This window comes from Somniosus microcephalus, chromosome 6 (genome assembly GCF_052327205.1).
Source record: "Somniosus microcephalus isolate GS21.2 chromosome 6, FLI_Smic_1.0, whole genome shotgun sequence".
NCBI lineage: Eukaryota > Metazoa > Chordata > Chondrichthyes > Squaliformes > Somniosidae > Somniosus > Somniosus microcephalus.
In genome coordinates, this window is record NC_140992.1 from 232,394,901 (window position 1) to 232,420,308 (window position 25,408).

The 25,408-nt window shown below is 43.0% G+C and overlaps 1 protein-coding gene across 2 annotated transcripts in view; it reads right to left on the bottom strand.

The window, feature by feature from the left end:
• Window positions 1-25,408, bottom strand: part of LOC147116520 (protein C19orf12 homolog) — a 73,785-nt gene that overhangs the window by 44,510 nt on the left and 3,867 nt on the right. The window contains exons 2-3 of one of the 2 annotated variants that reach the window (XM_085991541.1): window positions 22,948-23,116; window positions 16,081-16,328 (exon numbers count right to left, since the gene is read on the bottom strand). In XM_085991541.1, coding sequence (XP_085847667.1) covers window positions 16,081-16,328; window positions 22,948-23,107 — 408 coding nt within the window. In that variant the 5' untranslated portion in view covers window positions 23,108-23,116. Of the gene's footprint in view, window positions 1-9,760; window positions 16,329-22,947; window positions 23,117-25,408 lie in introns of those variants that run through there. The other variant, XM_085991540.1, reaches the window with a different exon arrangement.

The following is a 25,408-nucleotide window of genomic DNA, read 5'->3' on the forward strand; positions in this document are numbered from 1 at the left end:
AGGACCTGTGATACATGCGGGAGAGCTTGCCTCTCTGTATTGGCTTTAATAAACATCAGCGCATTCATCTCCGCCTGGCTGAACTTGTTCTCACATTGAACAACTTCTCTTTTGACTCCACTCACTTCTTCCAAATCAATGGTGTTGCTATGGGAACCTGCATGGGTCCTAGCTATGCCTGCCTTTTCGTGGGATATGTGGCGCACTCTTTGTTCCAGTCCTACTCAGGTCCCCTCCCTCACCTCTTTTTCTGATACATTGATGACTGTATCGGTGCTGTTTCTTGCTCTCGCCCTGAACTAGATAATTTAATTCACTTTGCTTCCAATTTCCACCCTTCCCTCACCTTCACATGGTCCATCTCTGACTCTTCCCTTCCCTTCCTCGACTTCTCCTTCTCCATCTCTGGGGATAGGTTATTAACCAACATTCACTACAAGCCCACTGACTCCCACAGCTACCTGGACTACACTTCCTCCCACCCCGCCTCCTGTAAGGACTCTATTCCATTCTCCCAGTTTCTCTGTCTCTGCCGCATCTGCTCTGACGATGCTATCTTCCATACCAGTGCTTCTAACATGTCTTCCTTTTTCCTCAACCGAGAATTCTCCTCTACTGTGGTTGACACAGCCCTCGACCGTGTCCATTCTATCTCCCTCTCTCGCACTTCTGCCCTCGCCCCTGCCCCTCCCTCCTGGAACCACGATAGGGTTCCCCTTGTCCTCACCTTTCACCCCACCAGCCTCCACATTCAACGGGTCATCCTCCGCCATTTCCGCCACCTCCAGCGTGATCCCACCACCAAACACATCTTCCCCTCACCTCCCCTTTCAGCATTCCGAAGGGACCGCTCCCTCCGCGACACCCTAGTCTATTCCTCTATCATCCCCAACACGCCTTCCCATTCGCCCGGCACCTTCCCGTGCAAGCGCAGGAGATGCAACACATGCCCTTATACCTCCCCCCCTTCCCACTGTCCAGGGCCACAAACACCCCTTCCAGGTGCAATTTAGTCACGATGCGGTCTCCTCTACATTGGGGAGACCAAACACAGATTGGTGAGCGCTTTGCGGAACACTTCCGTTCAGTCCGTAAGGGGGACTCCGAGCTTCCGGTCGCCTGTCACTTTAATTCCCCGCTCCACTCCCACTCAGACCTCACCGTCCTCGGCCTCTTGCATTGTTTCACTGAAGCTCAGCGTAAACTCGAGGAACAGCACCTCATCTTTCAATTAGGCACTTTACAGCCTTCTGGACTCAACATAGAGTTCAACAATTTCAGGTCATAACCTCGGCCCCTATCATATATATATTTTTTATCCACACCTTTTGTTTGTGTCTTTTCTTCTCTCCCACATGGCAGCTGTCTTTCATTCTGCCAGCGCAATTTACACTTCATCTAGAGCCATCCTTTGTTTCTTAACCTGTCCCATTACCATCTCCTTTTGCCTTGAATATCTTTTAATGTCTCTTAACATCTCCTGCCTTCTATCCTATCACAGACCTTCCCTTTTGTTCTTCCATCCCCTCCCCCCTTTCCCAGCCCCTGCACTTGCTTAAAAATCTGTCCCATTTCCTGCTTTTTTTCCAGTTCTGATGAAAGGTCATCGACCTGAAACGTTAACTCTGTTTCTCTCTTCACAGATGCTGCCTAACCTGCTGAGTATCTCCAGCATTTTCTGTTTTTATTTCAGGTTTCCAGCATCTGCAGTATTTTCTTTTTGTATTAGCGCATTCATCTGTGAGGGTGATGTTTGAATACAAAAGTCTACCAGCACCATCCTCAAAGCCGAGGGAGGGGCTGTACAAGTCAGTGATTGCAAGATCTCGTTTGGCCTGGACAAGATGGGCAGAAGCACTTGAGCTCCTTGGATCACAAGCAACAACAAAAATTCCACCTCTGACACTAATCTTCTTTGTGTTTATGTTGCTGTCAGAGGCAGCAGTGCCAGTTTACCAAATAATTGAAGAGCTACTGTCAGTGGCAAACTGACCATATTAAGACAGCACCAAAATATAGCTTGAATAAATATAACTTTAACACTGACAACAGCAGGAATCTGAAGTAAAAGAGAATGTTTAGTGTACAAAGGTGGTCATTTACATTTTTGTCGATAGTGTAAAATGGGCAATATTGGATAAGCTGCCCGTTACACACTCTGCCTGATTTTTCATTGAAGTCCATGGAAAGGAAAATCAGGTGAGCTGTATAATGGGCAGCCCATCTGATATCCATTTAGACCATCCCCAAAAGTTAAAATGACCCCAAGCTCTTCTGGGTCATATATAGAAAAATACAAATGGTGAGACCATACCGACTAAAGCTGCCAAAAAGGGCAAATGTCTTGTAAAGCCACCTTAAAATCTAGATTCATGCTCACATCATTCCCCAGAAACTTATACAAACACTGGGATTGATACACTGACATGAATATTCATCAAGGGCACAAGACAAATCCTTAACCCTTTCACCTTAACTCCTCGTCAAAGAACCATCTGAGGTTTACCACCCAATCTCTGCCTAGGAGTTAATGATGTTTAAATTTGGCTCATCAAACTGTCTCACATTAACCAGTTTGGGTTTTATTTGCATTTGCACTACCAACTACTCAACATGAGCCACACAAGCTACTGAGTAAATAAATAATTAATCTTTCCTTGCCAATTATCAGAGATCAGATAACAAAGTCAAGAACTAACCATTGTTTATTAACTGGTGAATCATAGCTGCACTTAAACTTAAACATTGTGTACAAAATAAACAACAGGTTACAAAAGCAGTTCAGTTATGTCACAGTAATTCAGCATTAACTGCTTGTTGATAATAAATTTACAGTTGAGATCAGTGTCTGAGATTGATATAGACTGGTGAAATAATTTAGGATTCGTCTCCTTAGGTAGTTGACAAGTTAACAGCCAGTCTATAGAATACATTAAAGTCTGTATGCTTGTGGTTAGCAATGCTTCCAGCATTTATGCAAATTCGTTCTTGTAAACTAATGTCCTTTTCTCTCCAGTTTTGAAGAAGGGTCAAACCCGAAACGTCAACTCAAATTTCTCTCCACGGATGTTGCCTGACTTGCTGAGTTTTTCCAGCATTTTCTGTTGTTATTTGGGTGAACTGGTTGCCTTGCATTCCTCTGGACGGATGGTGTTAGCCTTCTGAGACAGCCGAGTGATCTGTAGAGGTTCTCTCCGTTCCACCTGGATCCTCTGCTCCTGGGTAATTTCATCTTTTCCACTGGTAGCTAATATTTGGACTAGCTGGCTTAAATCTAACGTCCCTTGATGTCAGGAAAACTTATACCTCCAAGTGATATATGTAACTCTGCTTGTATCTGGCTGATATAGCCATACAATCTTAAAACTCTGTAGCCTTTCTCTCTTTGCTGGAGATACCCTTCTATATATACTGGATAAAGTACTCCTTACCCTTCTACTATAGGAACTAGAACTCAAAACTTAATACTGAACTTGAGTGTCAAAAACACTATCTTATATATCCTTAATTCCCAAAGCATCAATTCTATTGACCAATCTATGTTAGAAGAGTTCAGCCCTTCTCGTATCAATCACCTCACACAACCCTGTTGGAGCCCTTGATGACTTCCAAATCAATGAATCACATAAACCTGCCAGGTCACTCATTTACTCCCTAGCTTCTAAGGTTTTTGCTAACAAAGGGGTCGCACACAGGTCCAGAAAAGGCAGGACATCTTTAGGAACCCCTTAACGAGTCATCTCCAGGCCTGTGGTCTTGGTTACTTGTCTCCTAACACAAGTAAGAAATGTTTTGTTTGTCTAAGCCTTCCCTTCATGGGTTAATTAGCATTAACCCTTTCCTATCATTCAGTCTGACTACTAACTACATTTTGAGGACACATTTAAGGTAATTCTTAGGGCATTTCTCCTACACAATGGCCTGTAATTTGCGGCCCCTATGGGCTGTGCAAGTTCCGGGTTTTCACACGCGAAGCACATGCACAAAAACCCGGATCTTGCGATCTGTCAAGAATTTTCTTCACAGATCATCTGCATCCCCGGGAAAGGGGCATCCACAGGCGGAGAATTGGGCTATTTGCCCAACTTCAGCCCAGCGAATGCATGTGAAATTCTTACGCCTGATAAAAGGAGCCCTAGTACATGGAAGTCAATGGGAATCAGGGGGAAAACTCTCCACTGGCTGGAGTCATACCTAGCACAAAGGAAGATGGTTGTGGTGGTTGAATGTCAATCATCTCAGCCCCAGGACATCGCTGCAGGAGTTCCTCAGGGCAGTGTCCTAGGTCCAACCATCTTTAGCTGCTTCATCAATGACCTTCCCTTCATCATAAGGTCAGAAGTGGGAATGTTTGCTGATGGCTGCACAGTGTTCAGTGCCATTCGCAACTCCCCAGATAATGAAGCAGCCTACGCCTGCATACAGCGAGACCTGGACAACATTCAGGCTTGGGTTGCTAAGTGGCAAGTAACATTCGTGCCACACAAGTGCCAGGCAATGAGCATCTCCAACAAGAGAGTGTCTAATCACAGCCCCTTGACATTCAACGGCATTACCATCACCGAATCCCCCACCATCAACAGCCTGGGGGGTCACTAATGACCAGAAACTTAACTGGACCAGCCAATCTGTAAGAATAAAAATGTATGCTTTGTCAAAATTATGATGTGTGATGGACTTGAGACTATTAATATAAGATGTATGTAATAAAGATGAATTTAGTGTGTATGTATCTCCCCTGGGTGGACGGAGCTCAAAGCAACGGCGCGAAACTTAACAAAAGAAACCTGCATAACAAGTTAACCCCCACAGAGACAGCACAGGGTAAACAAACGCATCGAAACACACCATCAAAACTCAGAGCCATTAAAAGGTGTAAAAAAAAATACTTAATCAAGAAATGGCACCAGCCTCTGCAGACAGACACATGGGTAAGGAAAGTCAATTAAGAACTGCCATGAAACTAAGACCCAATCCTGAGGTTTTAGCAATTTATACTAGAGACAATGGACTTTAAAAGGTATAAAAGAAGGAACCCAAAAGCTCGCTCGCTCTCTTGATGACCACGTGGAAAAGCAGGAAGCCCCCCTCTACAGACCAGACTAAGAAGCAAGGAAGAAGGCCGCGTGCATTGCCACTCAGGGAAGTATAAGCCTGTTTAAATCTGTACCCATTACCTTACCTGTTGTAATCAAGTAGAGTCCATAGGATACCAGTAGACTGTTGTTTTGTCTAATAGGCTATGTGCATGTGTGTGTGTTCAATAAACTTATTCCAAATTGTTTCAAAAGAATTAGTCTTGCTGTCAATTTAATGCCAGTCGAAATAAAAAGCTTACAACATAAATACTGTGGCCACAAGAGGTGGTCAGAGCCTGGGTATTCTGCGGCAAGTGTCTCACCTCCTGACTCCCCAAAGCCTTTCCACCATCTACAAGGCACAAGTCAGGTGTGTGATGGAAAACTCTCCACTTGCCTGGATGAGTGCAGCTCCAACAACACTCAAGAAGCTCGACACCAGTCAGGACAAAGCAGCCCGCTTGATCGGCACCCCATCCACCACCTGAAACATTCATTCCCTCCACCACTGACGCAACGTGGCCGCAGTGTGTACCATCTACAAGATGCACTGCAGCAACTTGCCAAGGCTTCTTCGACAGCACCTCCCAAACCCGCGACCTCTTCCACCTAGAAGGACAAGGGCAGCAGGCACATGGGAACACCATCACCTGCAAGTTCCCTTCCAAGTCACACACCATCCTGACACCATCGTCACTGGGTCAAAAACCTGGAACTCCATCCCTAACAGCACTGTGGGAGTACCTTCACCACACAGGCTGCAGCGGTTCAAGAAGGCGGCTCACCGCCACCTTCTCAAGGGCAATTAGGGATAGGCAATAAATGCTGGCCTTGCCAGAGAAGCCCACATCCCAGCAACAAATAAAAAAAGCTTAATACGATAGTAAAATACTGCGGATGCTGGAAATCCAAAATAACAACAGAAAATGCTGGAAAAACTCAGCAGGCCAGGCAACGTCCGTGGAGAGAGAAATAGAGTCAATGTTTCGGGTCGAAACCCTTCTACAGAACTGAGAGAAAAGGCAGTTTGGGTGCTGGGAAAATGGGGAGGGGATGAAAGAAGAGACATTAAAAAATATTCAAGGTGAGACGAGATAGTGATAGGACAGGTAAAGAAACAGACAATGACGAGATGAAGTGTGAAATGCGCTGGCAGTGTGAAAGACAGCTGCCATGTGGGGGAGAGAGAAAAAAAAGGAAAAGGCACAAACCAAAAGTGTGGATAAAAAATATAAAAATAATAGGGGCAGAGGTTATGATCTGAAGTTGTTGAACTCGATATTGAGTCCGAAAGGCTGTAAAGTTCCTAATCGGAAAATGAGGTGCTGTTCCTCAAGTTTACGGTGAGCTTCCGTGGAACAATGCAAGAGGCCGCAGACGGTGAGGTCTGATTGGGAATGGAACGGTGAATTGAAATGACAGGCGACCGGAAGCTCGGGGTCAGTTTCCTGGCCCCAACCGCCTCCTTTTCACCATGGACGTACAATCCCTCTACACATCCATCCCCCACCAGGATGGCCTGAGGGCGCGCCGCTTCTTCCTTGAAGAGGTCCAACCAGTCCCCATCCACCACCACCACCCTCCTCCGCCTGGCTGAACTTGTTCTCACATTGAACAACTTCTCCTTCGACTCCACTCATTTCCTCCAAATTAAAGGTGTTGCTATGGGTACCCACATGGGTCCTAGCTATGCCTGCCTTTTTGTGGGATAGGTGGAACACTCTTGTTCCAATCCTACTCGGGTCCCCTCCCTCACTTCTTTTTCCGGTACATTGATGACTGTATCGGTGCTGTTTCCTGCTCTCGCCCTGAACTAGACAATTTCATTCACTTTGCCTCCAATTTCCACCCTTCCCTCACCTTCACATGGTCCATCTCTGACTCTTACCTTCCCTTCCTCAACTTCTCCGTCTCCATCTCTGGAGATAGGTTATTGACAAACATTCACTACAAGCCCACTGACTCCCACAGCTACCTGGACTACACTTCCTCCCACCCCGCCTCCTGTAAGGACTCTATTCCATTCTCCCAGTTTCTCCGTCGCATCTGCTCCGACGATGCCACCTTCCACACCAGTGCTTCCGACATCTCTTCCTTTTTCCTCAACCGAGGATTCCCCTCTACCGTGGTTGACACGGCCCTCGACCGGGTCCGTTCCATCTCCCGCACTTCAGCCCTCACCCCTGCCCCTCCCTCCCGGAACCACGATAGGGTTCCCCTTGTCCTCACCTTTCACCCTACCAGCCTCTACATTCAACGGATCATCCTCCGCCATTTCCGCCACCTCCAACGCGACCCCACCACCAAACGCATCTTCCCCTCCCCTTTCAGTATTCCGTAGGGACCGCTCCCTCCGAGGCACCCTAGTCCACTCCTCTATCACCCCCAGCACCCCTTCCCGTGCAAGCGCAGGAGATGCAACACCTGCCCATATACCTCCCCCGTTCTCACTGTCCAGGGCCCCAAACACCCCTTCCAGGTGAAACAGCGATTTACTTGTACTTCTTGCAATCTAGTATACTGCATTCACTGCTCACGATGTGGTCTCCTCTACATTGGGGAGACCAAACGCAGATTGGGTGACCGCTTTGCAACCCGTAAGGGTGACCCCGAGCTTCCGGTCGCCTGTCATTTCAATTCACAGTTTCATTCCCACTCAGACCACACCGTCTGCAGCCTCTTGCATTGTTCCACGGAAGCTCACCGTAAACGCGAGGAACAGCACCTCATCTTCCGCTTAGGCACTTTACAGCCTTCCGGACTCAATATCGAGTTCAACAACTACAGATCCTAACCTCGGCCCCTATTATATTTTTTATCCACTTTTAGTTTGTGACTTTTCCTTTTTTTTCCTCTCTCCCACATGGCAGCTGTCTTTCACTCTGCCAGCGCATTTCACACTTCATCTAGAGCCATTGTTTGTTTCTTTACCTGTCCTATTACTATCTCGTCTCACCTTGAATATCTCTTAATGTCTCTTCTTTCATCCCCTCCCCCATTTCCCAGCCCCCAAACTGCCTTTTGTTTCATTTCCTACCTTTTCTCAGTTTTGTAGAAGGGTTTCGACCCGAAATGTTGACTCTATTTCTCTCTCCACGAATGTTGCCTAGCCTGCTGAGTTTTTACAGCATTTTCTGTTATTTTAATTTTAAAAAGCTTAATGGTTTCTCATAGACGGGGTAGAACAATAGTGTGGGCAGACACTCTTGACCTCCTTACCTCCTAGTGGACTGAAGAGGAGCTTAAACAGAGGCCTGAGAATAGGTCACCTCTCCTGTCAGCCTAGTGTGTGTATAGCTTGGAGCAGGTAGTGCCAAGTGGTAGGGGGAAAAAATTGAAAAAACACAGCCAATAGATATCTCATTCTGTAACTTTCCAAACCTCGGTGTTGGTTATCACAAAAGCAATGAACAATTTATCAACTTTCTTTTGCCCAGACTCTAACCTCCATTATTTCTCAGAATGATTGCCTTCCCACCGCTTGTTGTTTACTCTGCTTGAATTCTGTGTACGTTAGATCATTTTGTTAACGTCAACTAAATAGTTTCTCGAATATGATAGCTGAGCTTTTATTCTACATTAAAAGTTGACTCCATGACGATGTCACTCTAACTACTCTGCATTCAGACTCCGAAGCCTAGATTTTCATTTATTGGCGTAAGTTAGATCCTATGGCTATGCTCAGTTTCTAGACCGACTCAAATGGAAGTGTGTTGTTTGTTCCCAATTTTCCTGGGTCAATTTCAGGGGCCGATACAGACGAGTGTAGATAGCACACTAGGGAGTGTATTTTAATTTTTGAGTGGCTGACCGGCATAGGGTACTACAGCCACCTGCCCATGGCGCGAGATAAGAGGCCGGAGCCATTTTGAGGCCTGGGCCTCCTTTAAATAGAGCTGGCAAGCTGCCTGCCCCAAATGAGCATCATGATGCAGTTCATGATTTACATCAGTGCAATATTGGGTTTCTGGAGGCCACCTGCAAGGCGAGTCCTGGAAGGGAGATTTGCAAGTGCGGGGGGAGCCTGGAGCAACAGTGGCCAGTATTATTATTGTGTGGTCCCACAAAAATAATTTAAAACATATTTTTGAGCTCCTCTTGGTCTGAGTTAGCATGGCGCACACTGCACTTAATTGTTTCCCAAAATGGCAATCAGGGTCGTATGTACATATTAGGACCCTGATTTTCATACTGAAGGGGCCTATCACCTGAGAAATGCTGAGTGCTTTGGCTGCCCCGTGGTAAGCCCCTTTAGAATTGAGCAGCCAGAACGTCAGCATTAACGGAATGGTAAATCAACCAACCCCAACTTGAAGCCATTAGCACCTCGTTAATGCTAATCTGTCCAAGTTAAAATGGCTGACAAATCATAGTTAGCAAGGCTCTGTAGAAAGTATTGTTATTTTCTAGGTGCAGATTTGATTTAAACTAAAGCTATGGGACATATAAGTAAGTACTTTACAGTTAAGATGTTTTCCCTTGTAGTTACCATCTCTTTTTGTACATTTGCTGTCAATGTTAGTGACTGCACTCAACAACTAATAGGGCTCTCACTGATGCTGTGAAAATATGTGACCAATCTTCACAACTGTATCAAGTAAATCTGCACCATCAAAATCTACATTCTTTTCTAAAATAATTAATAAATTAAGAAACCGGGTAAAACAAATGATGGACACCAGTAAGGCTTCAAATATAATTTTTTATTAAGTTACATTTTTTACACAACATACTGTAAGAATATTCTAACCATGGTTCAGTTATATAACTTAATAGATGATACACATCGCATAAGACCGCACTAACTTATAAACTCTTTAGTCAATTATCACAAAGTTTTAAATATGATTTCCTATTATCAAAATATTTTGGGTTCCAAAACTGAACATAATTACCATCTTCATATTTTATTCAATGACATTTCTTGGTGTTTTTTGTAACTACTGTACAACAATTTTGAAACTTTTTTAAATCACCACTATGTTTTACATCTGACTTCCCATCACTTGCTTTCCAAGTGACCCCAAGACGATAAAATCCAATCTCAAGGAGCGCTTTTTTTTTTTTTATATGGTCACAACAATTTTGATCATCTCTGAATCTTGTACAACTTTCCATCATCAAAATAACTTTCTTCTAAAATGGGACAATACAGGGGAAAATCCTAGATGACTACCAATGACTGGTGACCATTTAATTTTCTCATATTTGGCCTCCAACTTAAAAGGAATATTACTGGATAAGTGAGACAGAAGCCACTATTATAATAGTTTCAAAGAAATTCTCACATTAACTTCGCTCTGACACTTCGTGTGGCAGTCATTTACCTTGTAACAAAATGTAATAAAAAATCCTCACCTTCCAATGTTAGTTCACCTTTCTGTAAACAGGAGCAGCAGTTTGTGTTGTCACCACACTCCCGCTGATACATTGCCATTGCAAATTGTGTTTTAGTTATTTTGTCATCATGCTTTCATCCAGGAAGCAAGAAATGCCTCACAAAATGTCAGATTCATGAAGCACAGCTACAGTAAACTGGATTTGCATATTATTCTTATAAAACTAGAACGAAGATCTAGTTTATAATTGGGATTAATAGGAAGATGGGCACAATTTCTGTGTGTTTAAGCAATGGTCAAAAGTGCTGATCCCTTCAAATTATTACCTGTGCAGCATATATAGATAAAACAGATAAACATGGAACATGAAAACTATTACATGATGGCCTAACCATCAAACAACCATTATGAAGCTGATCTGAAAACTTAATATGCACTTTTGAACATTTTCATACTTGTTTTTGTTAGGTGTTCATTGCTGATGCAATCAGACATGTGCAGTTGATGTGGTACATTACTAAATCCCAAACAGCTTTTCCGGAATTAACTGAGGTTATTCAGTGGATCACAGTTTTAAATATTTCCTTAAATCTAGTTTCAGTTTAATTCAAAAATTATACATTATATACATCATTCTAGTCATCATGATTGATTCTTGACTGTATTTAATGATATGGAATTGAAAATAAAGTGAGTTTTTGACAAAAAAAACTATTTAAATCATAAAGTGCAACTTATTTCATGTATCATGCACATGCCACTTAGAGGAACTTGTGAAATTAATTACATGCATGATTTATACATTCCTCTAAATTACATTTGGAAAGCTTTCAAAATGGATGCCTTTCGCTCTGCCCAACAAAGTGATAATTATGATGTTGTCTCATTACTGTGTAACTCCATACTTTCTATAGTTTCCAGTAACGAGCTCTACAACTCCCTCAAACCCAATAGTTGCCCAGACAATTTAAGAATATATTTTAGCAGAGAACGTGTTTTGCCTCAAGTATGTTTACCTCCATTCTTAAAAGTAGACACCATCATTATACCTTCTCTGGGTGATCTTGCCAAATTAGGACCAATTTATTTTCCATTGTGGGCAATTTTGCCCTACCAATAATTTGCACCCACTAAGAATTAAACAGAAAAAAACTGCCCAGGCGTACCTAGGCTCTTAGTACTGCAAGAGAAGTGATTTTCATCCCATCAATCTGGGCTGGATTCAAACCGAGAGTTAATAGCTCAATAAATTAACCTGTGTGCCAAACAGTAATTTACGTTTAGTGCTCCCAGCTATGCAATTGGAAATCGGGCACAAGTTGCCCACAATTTCTGTCCATAATGGCTGGAAAATTATGGGCAGTGCATGGCCGATTTTCTGATATGTGTTTCTGGGGCACTGCGCCAGGAGAGCTAAAGATGATAATTTACTGCATATTATAAAAACGGTGTAAACATTATGCAGACTAATGCTAAAGCACAGGCTTTTTAATGCAGTTTAGCAAAGGAAGCAGTTAGATTTTTAGGAATTTTTCCAAATATGTTTTGCACATAATTGCAAAGAGCAATAAACTTCATGATTCCTTAATTTCTGCTCTAAAAATGAAGTAAAATATTAATTTAAAATGTATAAGTAAAACATATAAATAAAATGTTCTTGAATAAAGGCTGTAGGTTGACATCAGACAATTTACCACCTTGCATGGTGGAGTCACAGACTTGTTGGATGCCAGCAATTTTCACAGAGTACGTGGTAATGCCTTAATGTGCAGCATTCATTAATAAATTAATTCAAGGCATTTGCATTTCTGCACATTTGTCTTAGTCCTCCTTTATTAACATGGGCACCATCCAGTTCTATTTTGATGGCGAGAAATTCTCCTAAAAAATAAGTGCGCTATCTGGCTTTACTTTGAAAAGTTAAGTATAGCTCTGAAGGAGGGATGCCATTGAACACAAACACCAATTCACATATTTAGATTGTTTTAAGGCTGGTTTATAATTTGAATAGAAATTCCAGAACCAGCAGTGAAATGAGAACTCCAAGATCTCAAAAGTACGGTTTCTGTCAGCAAAGACCTCCACATCTGAAGTCAAGCTTTATTTTACTTAGATTAATAAAAAATTTGTAAAATAAAGTTACTGTTTACCAAGAAATGTTTACATAAAGATCATCGTAAGACTCATGGGCATATAAATTAGTCTAGGGTGGTAGCACAAAATGGGCAATAGTCAATTGGCCTTGGAAAGAAAATCGGGCGGGGTGAAAACGGGTTGCCGATTCGTTATCTCTCAATTTGCCCTACTGCACAAGATGAATTTATAGCCCTTGCATTGCTCCACAATATATCCACCTCAATTCATTTCATCAACAGTCATGTTAAACCACGCAATGGTTAAAATTTTGTAATAAATGATATTGATCATTTAATAAAGGCCAACTGTTTTAAAAAGAGACAACGGACCTAACTTTCAAAGGTCTTGCACATGCACTGGCAGAAGAGGCATACTGGAACCTATTTTCAGTGAATTTCTTGCACCAGCTGAGTACAGTAGTTGTTTTCTCTACCACAGAAGGCAGTAGAGGCTAATTCATTAAATATATTCAAGAAGGAGTTGGATATATTTCTTAAGGCTAAAGAGATCAAGGGGTATGGGGAGAAAGCAGGGACCGGGTACTGAATTTGGATGATCAGCCATAATCGCATTGAATGGCGGAGCAGGCTCGAGGGGCCGAATGGTCTACTCCTGCTCCTATCTTCTATGTTTCTATTATCAACTTGACCAGTAAACCATAGGGCTCGCTCCAGAATGTCTGGATAATTCAATCTCCAACCTAATCACTATAACTGGCTGAGGAGGAAGATGGTAGAATAGGGGCGATTAAGGGGTGATTTGATAGAGGTGTTTAACCTTATGATGGTATGGGACCGAGTAGATCGAAACTGACTATTTCCCATGATTCAGGGTCTAGAGCAAGGGGGTATAGATAGAAGATTAAATGTAAGAGATTTACAGCCTGTGGAATGAATGACCCAAGTTAGTGATTGAAGCAGAGACCATGCCGACATTTAGGAATAGGTTAGATAGTTGGTTGAAGGACAGGGAGATAAAGGGAGATGGGAACAGAGTGGGCAAACGGGATTAGAACTACTGCTCATGTTGAGGATAAAAACCAGCACGGACTGGGTGGTCCGAACGGCCAGTTTCCATCTTGTAATTTCTATGAAATTCAATGCAGAGTTCTTATTGGGACCGTTGCTTGCATAGTGGCTGCTAACAGTTTATAATGGACAACAAGGATTAATACTACATTACAAATCATTGCATGAAGTCCATAAACTATTCTGGACGTCCCCTACCTTAGGTTCTAATACAATTTCTCAATGTCCTGTTCCCTCAATCCCAAATCCTGATCATCTATATTTCCCACCTCAGCCCCATGTTCACTATCATCACCCATCTGTTTCTCCCCTCCAGCATTGTTCCCCTCCCCTTCAAAACCATCATCACCTTCCTCCAAAAATACCTCAACCTTTCATTTTCCCCAACTACAGCCCTATAATCTTCACTTCCTTTTTAAAATCCAGGAATATATTGCAGACTCAGAACTAGGCTCCTGTCTCTCTCATTACTCCCTGTTTGAGACCCGGTAGTCCAGCTTCTATACCACCCACAGCCCTGATATTGCAGTCATTAAAGTCATAAAGACCTTGTGTGACTGTGACAATAGCTCATTATCTCCCTATTCCTCCTCAACCTCTCCACCACCTCTGACACACTTGACTTAATTCATTCTCCTCTGCAGGCATCTCTGTGACATTGCTATCTCCTAGTTTCAATTCTCCTCATCATAATAAACACATTAAGGCCTGGATTTTCTCCCAAGGCAGTATTACTGCCAGAAGGGTGTTGGGACCAGGACTTCCACCTGCCGGCCTGGCTCTGAACCATTTTCCTGGGTTGGGTTCAGTTCTATATACAGGGCAGGTTCCCAGCGAGATCTCCAGTCTACATTCGGAGCCCGTCACTGCAATGGAGGGAAATCCTGTTGTGCTGCAGAAGGGCATTCGCTGGAGCACCTCAAAATGTAACAAATGTTAAACGGGCCACTCTTTCAGCCACTACACCGCTGCCATCTGGTACTCCTTCCCCAAATCCGATCCGTCCTCTATTACCTCGCTCCCTGTTTTCAGATGCTCTTTTCTTCAACTGGGGGGCCCACCGACCACAGCTTTTTCCACTTTCTTTTCTCCTTGCTGCTCAGCATCATTTGCTTAGCACCACTGTGTAAAGCATTTGGAGGCATCTTTCTGTCCACTGGAAGCACCACCGAAATGTAATTGGCTGCTGCTGTTATTATTATCCATCCTACGTGCATTTTCTGCCAGATCTACTTATTGATTTGGTGATCCCATTTGTGGTTTCTTTGTACTCCATTAGTGAATACTCTGCAATTTTCCATGTTCCCCTTCACCTTCTGCTCTGGACTGTTTCTTTAAGGACAGATTATATCAGTTCAGGGTCATTCTTAGCACTCCTGGTGGGACAGAATTTATCCATGTTTGTTACTGGTTAATGAGCTACTGCTGTTGGCATGGCTGGTCAGTAGGCAGGCTGCTATTGGCATGGCTGGTTGATTTGCAGCTTGTAGTAAATGCAGGGGCTCCAATTGCATTATGGATACTGTAAATCCTGTTTTGATTCTGGAGGTTCCTGATGGGTTCTGTACCTAATGGCTGACCCAGAAAGGCATTAGAAGCTGTTGTTATACAGCATGCTTAGCCAGTGGTTGCTTTGGCTAGTTATCTCTGATGGTGATTGTCTGGTTCATATTGTAACCGGATACCCCTGTCGTGGTCCCATTTTGATTGCGTTAGGCACTTTTCATTGGTCCTTTCAATTGTTTGGCTTATTTGATGAAGTTGGCTTCTATTAAGTCCAGCAACACGTCATCCCTGCAACTTCTTTTTAAAATTTGCATGATGTTCCACATTCACCTTGTCCAGTATATTCTTCTCAAATTACTGTATTGGTCGCTAGAATCTCTACATGTCCTTACATCAGCTTTAGTGAGATGAATAGTTAGTGAGATATTTCTACCGTATGGCCTACTCCTGCTCCTAATTAATATGTTCTTATGTTCAGAGTCACCCTGAGGTCTGTAGTATCCATCCATTGTTTTAAATTATCACATTTTTTGTTATAAATATCAATTTTGTGATATATATCGCCAATTTAATTCATTGGTCACCAATTTGCAATATCATTGAAACAGCATTAACAAGCCTTTGAAAATCTGGCCCAATTATCCTCAAGTTTCCTATATATCCAAGCAGAATTATTCTTTGCTCGCGAACCTGGCTTAATTCCAATTCATTGACTATTGACAAATCAATGGCAAGAGAACACAGCCATCAAAAATGAAAACAGATTTAAAGAATCCTGGTTCTGAAGTCAGCTAGATATATTTGTGAATATTTAGACAGTAGAATTAATCTTGTAAATTCTCCAGCATCACTGTAGCATAGTCCAAATTGCATCCTTCACAGATCCTTGATTTTGTATAAGCAAAATGAATCTTATTTATGTTCCAGTCTACTCAATTTAATTTAGATTTCTAGAAAAGGCATCTTAGATCGGTTTCAGTCAGTGTATCTCACCTCAGCATTGAGCTGTCTTAAAACAAACGCATTTATTGCCGACATCACCTCCTGCTTCAGGGCAGCATTTCCCATTACTAATGATATCAGCTGGACTGCATCAGTCCAGTCCAAATGCCGGACAATATTGTGCACATCATTAGACAGTGTCTGCTGCTGATTTGGTGGCAGTTCCATAATAATCTGAGGTAACGGTTTAAACTGTCCACTAGTCAGCCAGGCACCCAGCAACCCACCAAATGCACCACCTGGAGAGAATAAAAATAAGACATTTGAAGATTGTTTATTTTCTACTTTTAAAATGCATTTTTCCCTCTTTTCCTGAAGACGCTGATTCATATCCGGCTCAGTTCCTCCGAGTTCCAGCAGCCCTCAGGTCCCTTAACCAAAGAGCTCTTATTAAATGGAGCTGGGATAGTGAGTGTCAGCAGGCGATATAACCATGAAGGACATCACAGCCAGGCCTGATCGCATCCTCACCTAGCATCCACACATGAGCACTTTCCAACATAGTTTATAGAATCATACAGCACAGGAGGCCATTCAGCCCATCGTGCCTGTACTAGCTCTTTGAAAGAGCCATCCAATTAGTCCCACTCCCCTGCTCTTTTCCCATAGCCCTGCAACAGCATTATTTTCCTTAGAAGCTTAGGAATGCAGAGGGCAATTGAATTGTCCTACACCACCCAACTAAAATCAACCAACTGAGCACTGACCAGGGATTAAACTCTTCCTGGTCCATATGGCTCAAAATCTCCCTGTATGGTGGATTTACCTACTGAACCACTAGGGGAACTTATTCACTATCGACTTTATATTTGTTGCACAATGATCGGAAGCTACGTGCAATTAAATACTGCAGCAAATTTATAAAAGGACAATGCCACAAATAACTGCATAATATAGAACTCTATTCAGCTACATCACTTTTTCACATACATTAAATACTCTTGCCAGCCAATTCGAACATGTTCATCCCACTTTTTCCCCTATGTAGGGGAGGCACACATTGTCTCTCTGCCATACCACAAATAGCGATTGTGAGTGTACCGCGCTCTAATACTCCTGGATACAGAATCCAAAATGCAAAATCAAAATACTGCAGATGCTGGAAATCTGAAATAAAAACAGAAAATGCTGGAAATACTCAGCAGGTCAGGCAGCATCTGTAGAGAGAGAAACAGAATTAACCTTTCAGGTCGATGACCTTTCGTCAGAACTGGAAAAAGTTAGCCACGCAACAGGTTTGAAGTAAGTGCAGGGGCAGGGAAAGCGGGAGGGGAGCAAAGAACAAAAGGGAAGGTCTGTGATAGGGTGGAAGGCTGGAGAGATTAAATGACAAAAGGGATGATGGTGCAAGGCAAAAGGGGATCGTAATGGGACAAGTAAAGAAACAAAAGATAGGTCTAGAAGAGGTGTAAATGGGAATGACAGAATCATCAACAGCTGCTGTCTGAAAAAAATGGGGGCAGATGTTATGATCTGAAATTGTTGAACTCAATGTTGAGTCCGGAAGACTGTAAAGTGCCTAATCGAAAGATGAGGTGCTATTCTTCGAACTTACATTGAGCTTCATTGGAACAGCGCAAACAGAGAGGTCAGAGTGGGAGTGGAGTAGAGAATTAAAGTGACAGGCAACCAGAAGGTTGGCGTCACGCTTGCGGACTGAATGGAGATGTTCCGCAAAGCGGTCACCCAATCTGCGTTTGGTCTCCCCATTGTAGAGACCACCGCTTGTAGAGGAGACCGCATCGTGAGCAGAAAATACAGTATACTAAATTGAAAGAAGGACAATTAAATCGCTGTTTAACCTGGAAGGAGTGTTTGGGGCCCTGGACAGTGGGAAGGGAGGAGGTAAAAGGGCAGGTGTTGCATCTCCTGCGCTTGCATGGGAAGGTGCCGTGGGAAGGGGAGGGGATGTTGAGGGTGATTTGAGGAGTGGACCAGGGTGTCGCGGAGGGAACAGTCCCTTCACAATGCTGAAAGGGGAGGGAGGAGGAAGATGTGTTTTGTGGTGGGATCATGCTTGGAGGTGGTGGAAATGGTGGAGGAAGATCCGTTGACTGTGGAGGCTGGTGGGATGGTGCCAGCCCACAAATTACATGATTTACTGAATTAAATTTTCCTACTTGTCATTGTGGAAGTTGAACTCACAACCTCTGGATTTCTGGTGCAGTACCATAACCACTCAGCTACCATACCTAGTACAAACCAGCCCGAATATCTCTCCAGTTTTCCCACACAACTTGGTGTCATTTGCAACTTTTATTTGCAATATATTGTCCAGATTTCGGTCATTAACAAATAATGGCCCTGAAATTGAGGTCGGAGGCGTACCTCCGGACTACGCCTCCGACTCACGAAATACTTCCGAACTTACCTCCAGGCTGCGGAGATTTCGGGTCTCGGGCCTCCAGGCGTACACCTGCATAAAGGCTGATGGATCCCACGGACGCAGGCGGTTCGGAAGCGTACCTGGGATCACGTAGGCCCGGTCCTCCAATCACAGATGAGGATTCCATTGCAGTGATTTCTGAACAGAATCCTCTAATGACATGCAATGGAATCCCCAAATAATTAAACAACTTAGACAATTCAAATAATTATAAATGCTCTGATTTTCAAATTTAACTAGAAGTCCCTTCATTACACCAAATACAATAAAAATTAAATTTTTTGAAAAATAATTTTAAACATTTTAATCCAGGCCAATGTTTGCATAAACTAATTTTAAGTGTTTGTGCATCATTTTTTTTAATCTTAAAATGTTTTAATTTAAGATTTATAATAAGATGTTTCTGTGGCCGCAGACGTGACTCCAGGGTGGTATGTTGCCTCCCTGGTGCCAGGGTCAAGGATGTCACTGAGCGGCTGCAGGACATTCTGAAGGGGGAGGGTGAACAGCCAGAGGTCGTGGTCCATATCGGTACCAACGACATAGATAGAAAGAGGGACGAGGTCCTGCAAGCAGAACATAGGGAGCTAGGAAATAAATTAAAAAGCAGGACCTCAAAAGATAGTAATCTCAGGATTACTCCCAGTGCCATGTGCTAGCGAGAGCAGAAATAGGAGAATAGACCAGATGAATGCGTGGCTGGAGAGATGGTGTAGGAGGGAGGGATTTAAATTCCTGAGGCATTGGGACTAATTCTGGGGAAGGTGGGACCTGTACAAGCTGGACGGGTTACACCTCGGCAGAACCGGGACCAATATCCTTGCGGGGGGGGGGGGGGGGGGGGGGGGGTTTGCTGGTGCTGTTGGGAAGGATTTAAACCAGTTTATCAGGGGGCTGGGAACCTAAGTGTGGGCCCAGAACAGAGAGAAACAAAGCTGGAAGTGCAAGTTAGAAAAGTAGTCAGCAAAACTAGTAGGGAGCAGAAACAAAGGCCAACAGTAAAGAGGGTCAAAGTGCAGAAAAATATTAAACAGGCAAAGTTGAAGGCACTTTATCTAAATGCACGTAGCATTCGCAACAAGGTGGATGAATTAATGGCACTAATCTCTTTTGTTCTTTCATCGCCATTTCCCAGCCCCCAAACTGGCCTTTTAATCTGTTTCATTTCCTGTGTTTTTTCAGTCCTGACGAAGGGTTTCGACCTGAAACGTTGACTCTATTTCTCTCTCTCTCCACAGATGTTGCCTGGGCTGCTGAGTTTTCCAGCATTTTCTGTTGTTATTTCAGATTTCCAGCATCCACAGTACTGTATTTTGCTATCTATCATAAAAGATCTTGGCTTGGCAGATCGTGATGTAGAACTGGAATTAGTTTGGGTGGAGCTAAGAAACAGCAAAGGGCGGAAAACACTGGTGAGAGTTGTGTATAGGCCACCAAACAGTAGTGGTAATGTAGGGCACAGTATCAATCAAGAGATTAGAAGTTAACAAGGGCAATACGGTAATCATGGGGGACTTTAATCTACATATTGACTGGGCAAATCAAATTACCACTAATGGTGTGGAGGACGAATTCTTGGAATGCATGCGATATGGTTTCCTGGATCAGTATGTGGAGGAACCAACCAGGGAACAGGCTATTCTGGATCTGGTACTGTGTAATGAGAAAGGGCTAATCAATAATCTTGTGGTAAAGGGGCCTTTAGGGACAAGTGACCATAATATGATTGAATTTTATATTAAGTTTGAGAGTGATGTAGTCCAATCTGAAACTAAAGTCTTCAATCTAAACAGAAGAAACTACAAGGGTATGAGGGACAAGTTGGCCAGGTAGATTGGGAGACTACACTAAAAGGTATGAAGGTGGACATACAATGGCTAACATTCAAGGAAATAATGCATAATTTGCAACAAACATATATTCCTCTCGGGCATAAAAACCCAAAAGGAAAAGTGATCCAACCATGGCTAACAAAAAAAATTAGAGCTAGTATTAAGTCAAAGGAGGAAGCTTATAAAGTTGCCAGAAAAAGCAGTCAGCCTGAGGATTGGGATCTTTTTAGACATCAGCAAAGGGGGACCAAGAAATTGATGAAGGGAAAATGGAATATGTGCAAAAACTAGCGAAAAATATAAAAACAGATTGTAAAAGTTTCTATAAGTATGTGAAAAGGAAAAGACTGGCGAAGGTAAATGTAGGTCCTTTACAGTCAGAGACGGGAGAATTTATAATGGGGAATGAGGAAATGGCAGAAAAATTAAATAAATACTTTGTTTCTGTCAGAAGAAGACACAAAAAAACTCCCTGAAGTACGAGAAAACCAAGGGTGTGGCGAGAATGAGGAACTTAAAGAAATTATGAGTAAAAAAACAGTACTAGCAAAATTAATGGGACTAAAAGTCAATAAATCCCAAGGACCAGATGACCTACATCCTAGGGTTTGGAAAGAGGTGGCCATTGGGATAGTGGACGCATTGGTAGTCATATTCCGAAATTCTATAGATTCTGGAACGGTTCCTGCAGATTGGAGGATAGCAAATGTAACCCCGCTATTTAAAAAAGGAGAGAGAAAAAGGGGAACTACAGACCTGTTAGCCTCGCATCAGTAGTTGGGAAAATGCTGGAATCTATTAAAAAGGATGCAATAATTGGGCACTTAGAAACTAATAGTAAGATTGGGCAGAGTCAACATGGATTTATGAAAGGGAAATCCTGTTTGACAAACCTATTGGAGTTCTTTGAGGATGTAACTAGTGGAGTAGACAAAGGGGAACTGGTAGATGTGGTGTATCTGGATTTTCAGAAAGCCTTCGATAAGGTCCCACACAAGGGGTTGGTGAACAAAATTAGGGCACATAGAATTGGGGGTAATATACTAGCATGGATTGAGAATTGGTTAACAGACAGAAAACAAAGAGTAGGGATAAACGAGTCTTTTTCAGGATGGCAGGCTGTGACTAGTGGGGTACCGCAAGGATCGGTGCTTGGGCCCCAGCTATTCACAATCTATATCAATGATTTGGATGAGGGGACTAAATGTAACATTTCCAAATTTGCTGATGACACAAAGCTAGGTGGCAGTGTCAGTTACGAAGAGGATGTGAAGAGGCTTCAAGGGGATCTCGACAGGCTCAGTGAGTGGGCGAGAACATGGCAGATGGAGTATAATGTGGATAAATGTGAAGTTATCCACTTTGGTAGAAAAAACAGAAAGGCAGCGTATTTCCTAAATGGTGAAAGATTGGGGAATGCAGATGCTCAAAGGGACCTGGTATCCTTGTACATGAGTCACTGAAAGTGAATGTGCAGGTGCAGCAAGCCATTAGGAAGGCAAATGGTATGCTGGCCTTCATTACAAGAGGATTTGAATACAGGAGTAAAGAAGTCATACTCCAATTATATAGGGCCTTAGAGAGACCACAACTGGAGTACTGTGTACAATTTTGGTCTCCTTACCTAAGGAAGGATATACCTGCCATAGAGGGAGTTCAATGAAGGTTAACGAGATTGATTCCTGGGATGGCGGGACTGTCGTATGAGAAGAGATTGAGTAAACTAGGCCTGTATTCTCTTGAATTCAGAAGAATGAGAGGGGATCTCATTGAAGCATACAAAATTATTGCAGGGCTTGATAGGGTGGATGCTGGGAGAATGTTTCCCTTGGCTGGGGAGTCTAGAACCAGGGGCCACAGCCTCAGGATAAAGGGTAGGCCATTCAGGACTGAGATGAGGAGAAATTTCTTCACCCAGAGGGTGGTGAATCTTCAGAATTCTCTACCCCAGAGGGCTGTGGAGGCTCAGTCATTGGGTATATTCAAAAAGAAGTTGACAGATTTCTGACTAGTAAGGGCATCAAGGGATATGGCGCTAGGGCCGGTGAATGTAATTGAGGCAGAAGATCAGCCATGATCTCATTGAATGACGGAGCAGGCTCGAATGGCCTACTCCTGCTCCTATTTCTTATGTTCTAACCCTTACGTTGATGAAAGCAGGCCCTCCGCCTGCTTTTACCAACCGTAAGAGTTTTGTGGCCAATTGCTGGGCAAATAGCCCAACTCAAGGCGAACCTTGACAGATGGCAAGATCGGGGTTTTTGTGCATGGCGGGCCTTTCAGAAGGATTAAGACTGTGTATGCCATCAATGACACTGCAATTTCTGTCCCATTATGAATACCAGAGTCTCACCACTGATCCCTAAAGTATGTGTTTCGCAAACACTTTGTTTACAAACACTTTTTCACGACGATAATAGATGGCAAGTTACTGTCAGCGACGTCATCATACAAATGCTCAACGTGTTCATATATAATTCCTCTCCACACTATTTAAAGGAAGGTGTTCACCCATTTATTCCATGGGTTAATGTTTCTGTTAGAATAATTTAATACAAGCATGTTAAATGCCCATCTGATTTCACAATTCATTGTCACTTTCAAAGTACTTTTCCTTTAAGGTCAATAGCAAACACTCACCAACTGCTATTCCTGGAGGACCACCGACCAAGCCTCCTGCAAATGCTATTGCACCAGCCACAAGTGCCCCCTTCCCAGAACATCTTACTGCAACTTGCATCTTCTCAACATCTGAAATATGGCACACCAACCGCATCACGTCATCAATGCGCACAGGCATCTTGGTGAACTAAAAGATTCGGAAATCACACGTCACTGTTTGTCAACTATACAATTTGTCTTTATAAACAGACTCTCGTTGGAGAGGCAATCATTTATAAATATTCACTATTCTGACTTCCAATTTGAGTGCTACTGCTGTTATTAAACACTGTATGAGGAAAGTAATATTTTGCAGGCTTTTCAGTAGAAATAGGCCTTCCCGGTTCAAAGCTGTTATTGTCAGCAGTTTGTCTAACTGTCCTTGTACACCTATGTCAGAAGACATTTCGTCTACTGTGGTTATCTTATGTTATGGGATCATTGCATGGGAACCCTGGGTTGACTGTTTCTGCCTATTTTGGAAAGTGCAGGAGTTACTAGGAGGCTGCTTGGCTTGGGGAAACATTGAAATCTATTGACATACTATGCTATAAATATAACCTTTGTATTTTAACTATTTACATCTTGTATTAGCTTCTTTTATAACTGCAATAAACATATATACTTTGTACAATGCTCCCTCTAAATTACTCACATTCTGTAAAGGTTTCTCAGCTTTTATTGCCATTTTCAATTTCTCTTACAGGTATATTTTCCTAAATGTGGTCACCAAGATTAGGACTGCTACGGATCATTTTGAATCATAAAAAACTCATAAAACTCTATGGGCCTGAAAGTCAGTGTCATTTTCAGGGGACAACAGTACTGTAGTTTCAGCGTAGGTATCAAGAGTTTGGAATGTCAGTTACATCCATTCTAAAACTCATACTAAACTTCGGGGAATCCAGCTAATGCACAATCCAAAAAACATCTTTGGACTCGGAATATCAGACATGAGGCAGGTGCACCTTCCCAATTATAATTCTCGAGAACGAGGGAACCTGCAGCAAGAAGGCCCTGTGCTGGTGACATTCTTGCACTACAGGAAAAGGCAAACCCACCTAACCCCTACTGGACCCTCAACTACTAGTTTATCAGAGGGGGTTGCCTAGCAAGTTACATAAGAACGTAAGAAATAGGAGCAGGAGTAGGCCATTCGGCACTTCGAGCCTGCTCCGCCATTCAATGAGATCATGTCTGATCTTCTGCCTCAATTACATTCACCGGCCCTAGCGCCATATCCCTTGATGCCCTTACTAGTCAGAAATCTGTCAACTTCTATTTTGAATATACCCAATGACTGAGCCTCCACAGCCCTCTGGGGTAGAGAATTCCAAAGATTCACCACCCTCTGGGTGAAGAAATTTCTCCTCATCTCAGTCCTGAGTGGCCCACCCTTTATCCTGAGGCTGTGACCCCTGGTTCTAGACTCCCCAGCCAAGGGAAACATTCTCCCAGCATCCACCCTATCAAGCCCTGCAATAATTTTGTATGCTTCAATGAGATCCCCTCTCATTCTTCTGAATTCAAGAGAATACAGGCCTAGTTTACTCAATCTCTTCTCATACGACAGTCCCGCCATCCCAGGAATCAATCTCGTTAACCTTTGTTGCACTCCCTCTATGGCAAGTATATCCTTCCTTAGGTAAGGAGACCAAAATTGTACACAGTACTCCTGGTGTGGTCTCAACAAGGCCCTATATAATTGGAGTAAGACTTCTTTACTCCTGTACTCAAATCCTCTTGTACTGAAGGCCAGCATACCATTTGCCTTCCTAATGGCTTGCTGCACCTGCACATTCACTTTCAGTGACTCATGTACAAGGATACCAGGTCCCTTTGAGCATCTGCATTCCCCAATCTTTCACCATTTAGGAAATACGCTGCCTTTCTGTTTTTTCTACCAAAGTGGATAACTTCACATTTATCCACATTATACTCCATCTGCCATGTTCCCGCCCACTCACTGAGCCTGTCGAGATCCCCTTGAAGCCTCTTCACCACTGACACTGCCACCTAGCTTTGTGTCATCAGCAAATTTGGAAATGTTACATTTAGTCCCCTCATCCAAATCAGTGATTTAGATTTTGAACAGCTGGGGCCCAAGCACTGATCCTTGCGGTACCCCACTAGTCACAGCCTGCCATCCTGATAAAGACCTGTTTATACTCTTTGTTTTCTGTCTATTAACCAATTTTCAGTCCATGCTAGTATATTACCCCCAATTCCATGTGCCCTAATTTTGTTCACCAATCTCTTGTGTGGGACCTTATCGAAGGCCTTCTGAAAATCCAAACACACCACATCTACCGGTTCCCCTTTGTCTACTCCACTAGTTACATCCTCAAAGAACTCCAATAGGTTTGTCAAACAGGACTTCCCTTTTTAAATCCATGTTGACTCTGCCCAATCTTACTATTAGTTTCTAAGTGCCCAGTTA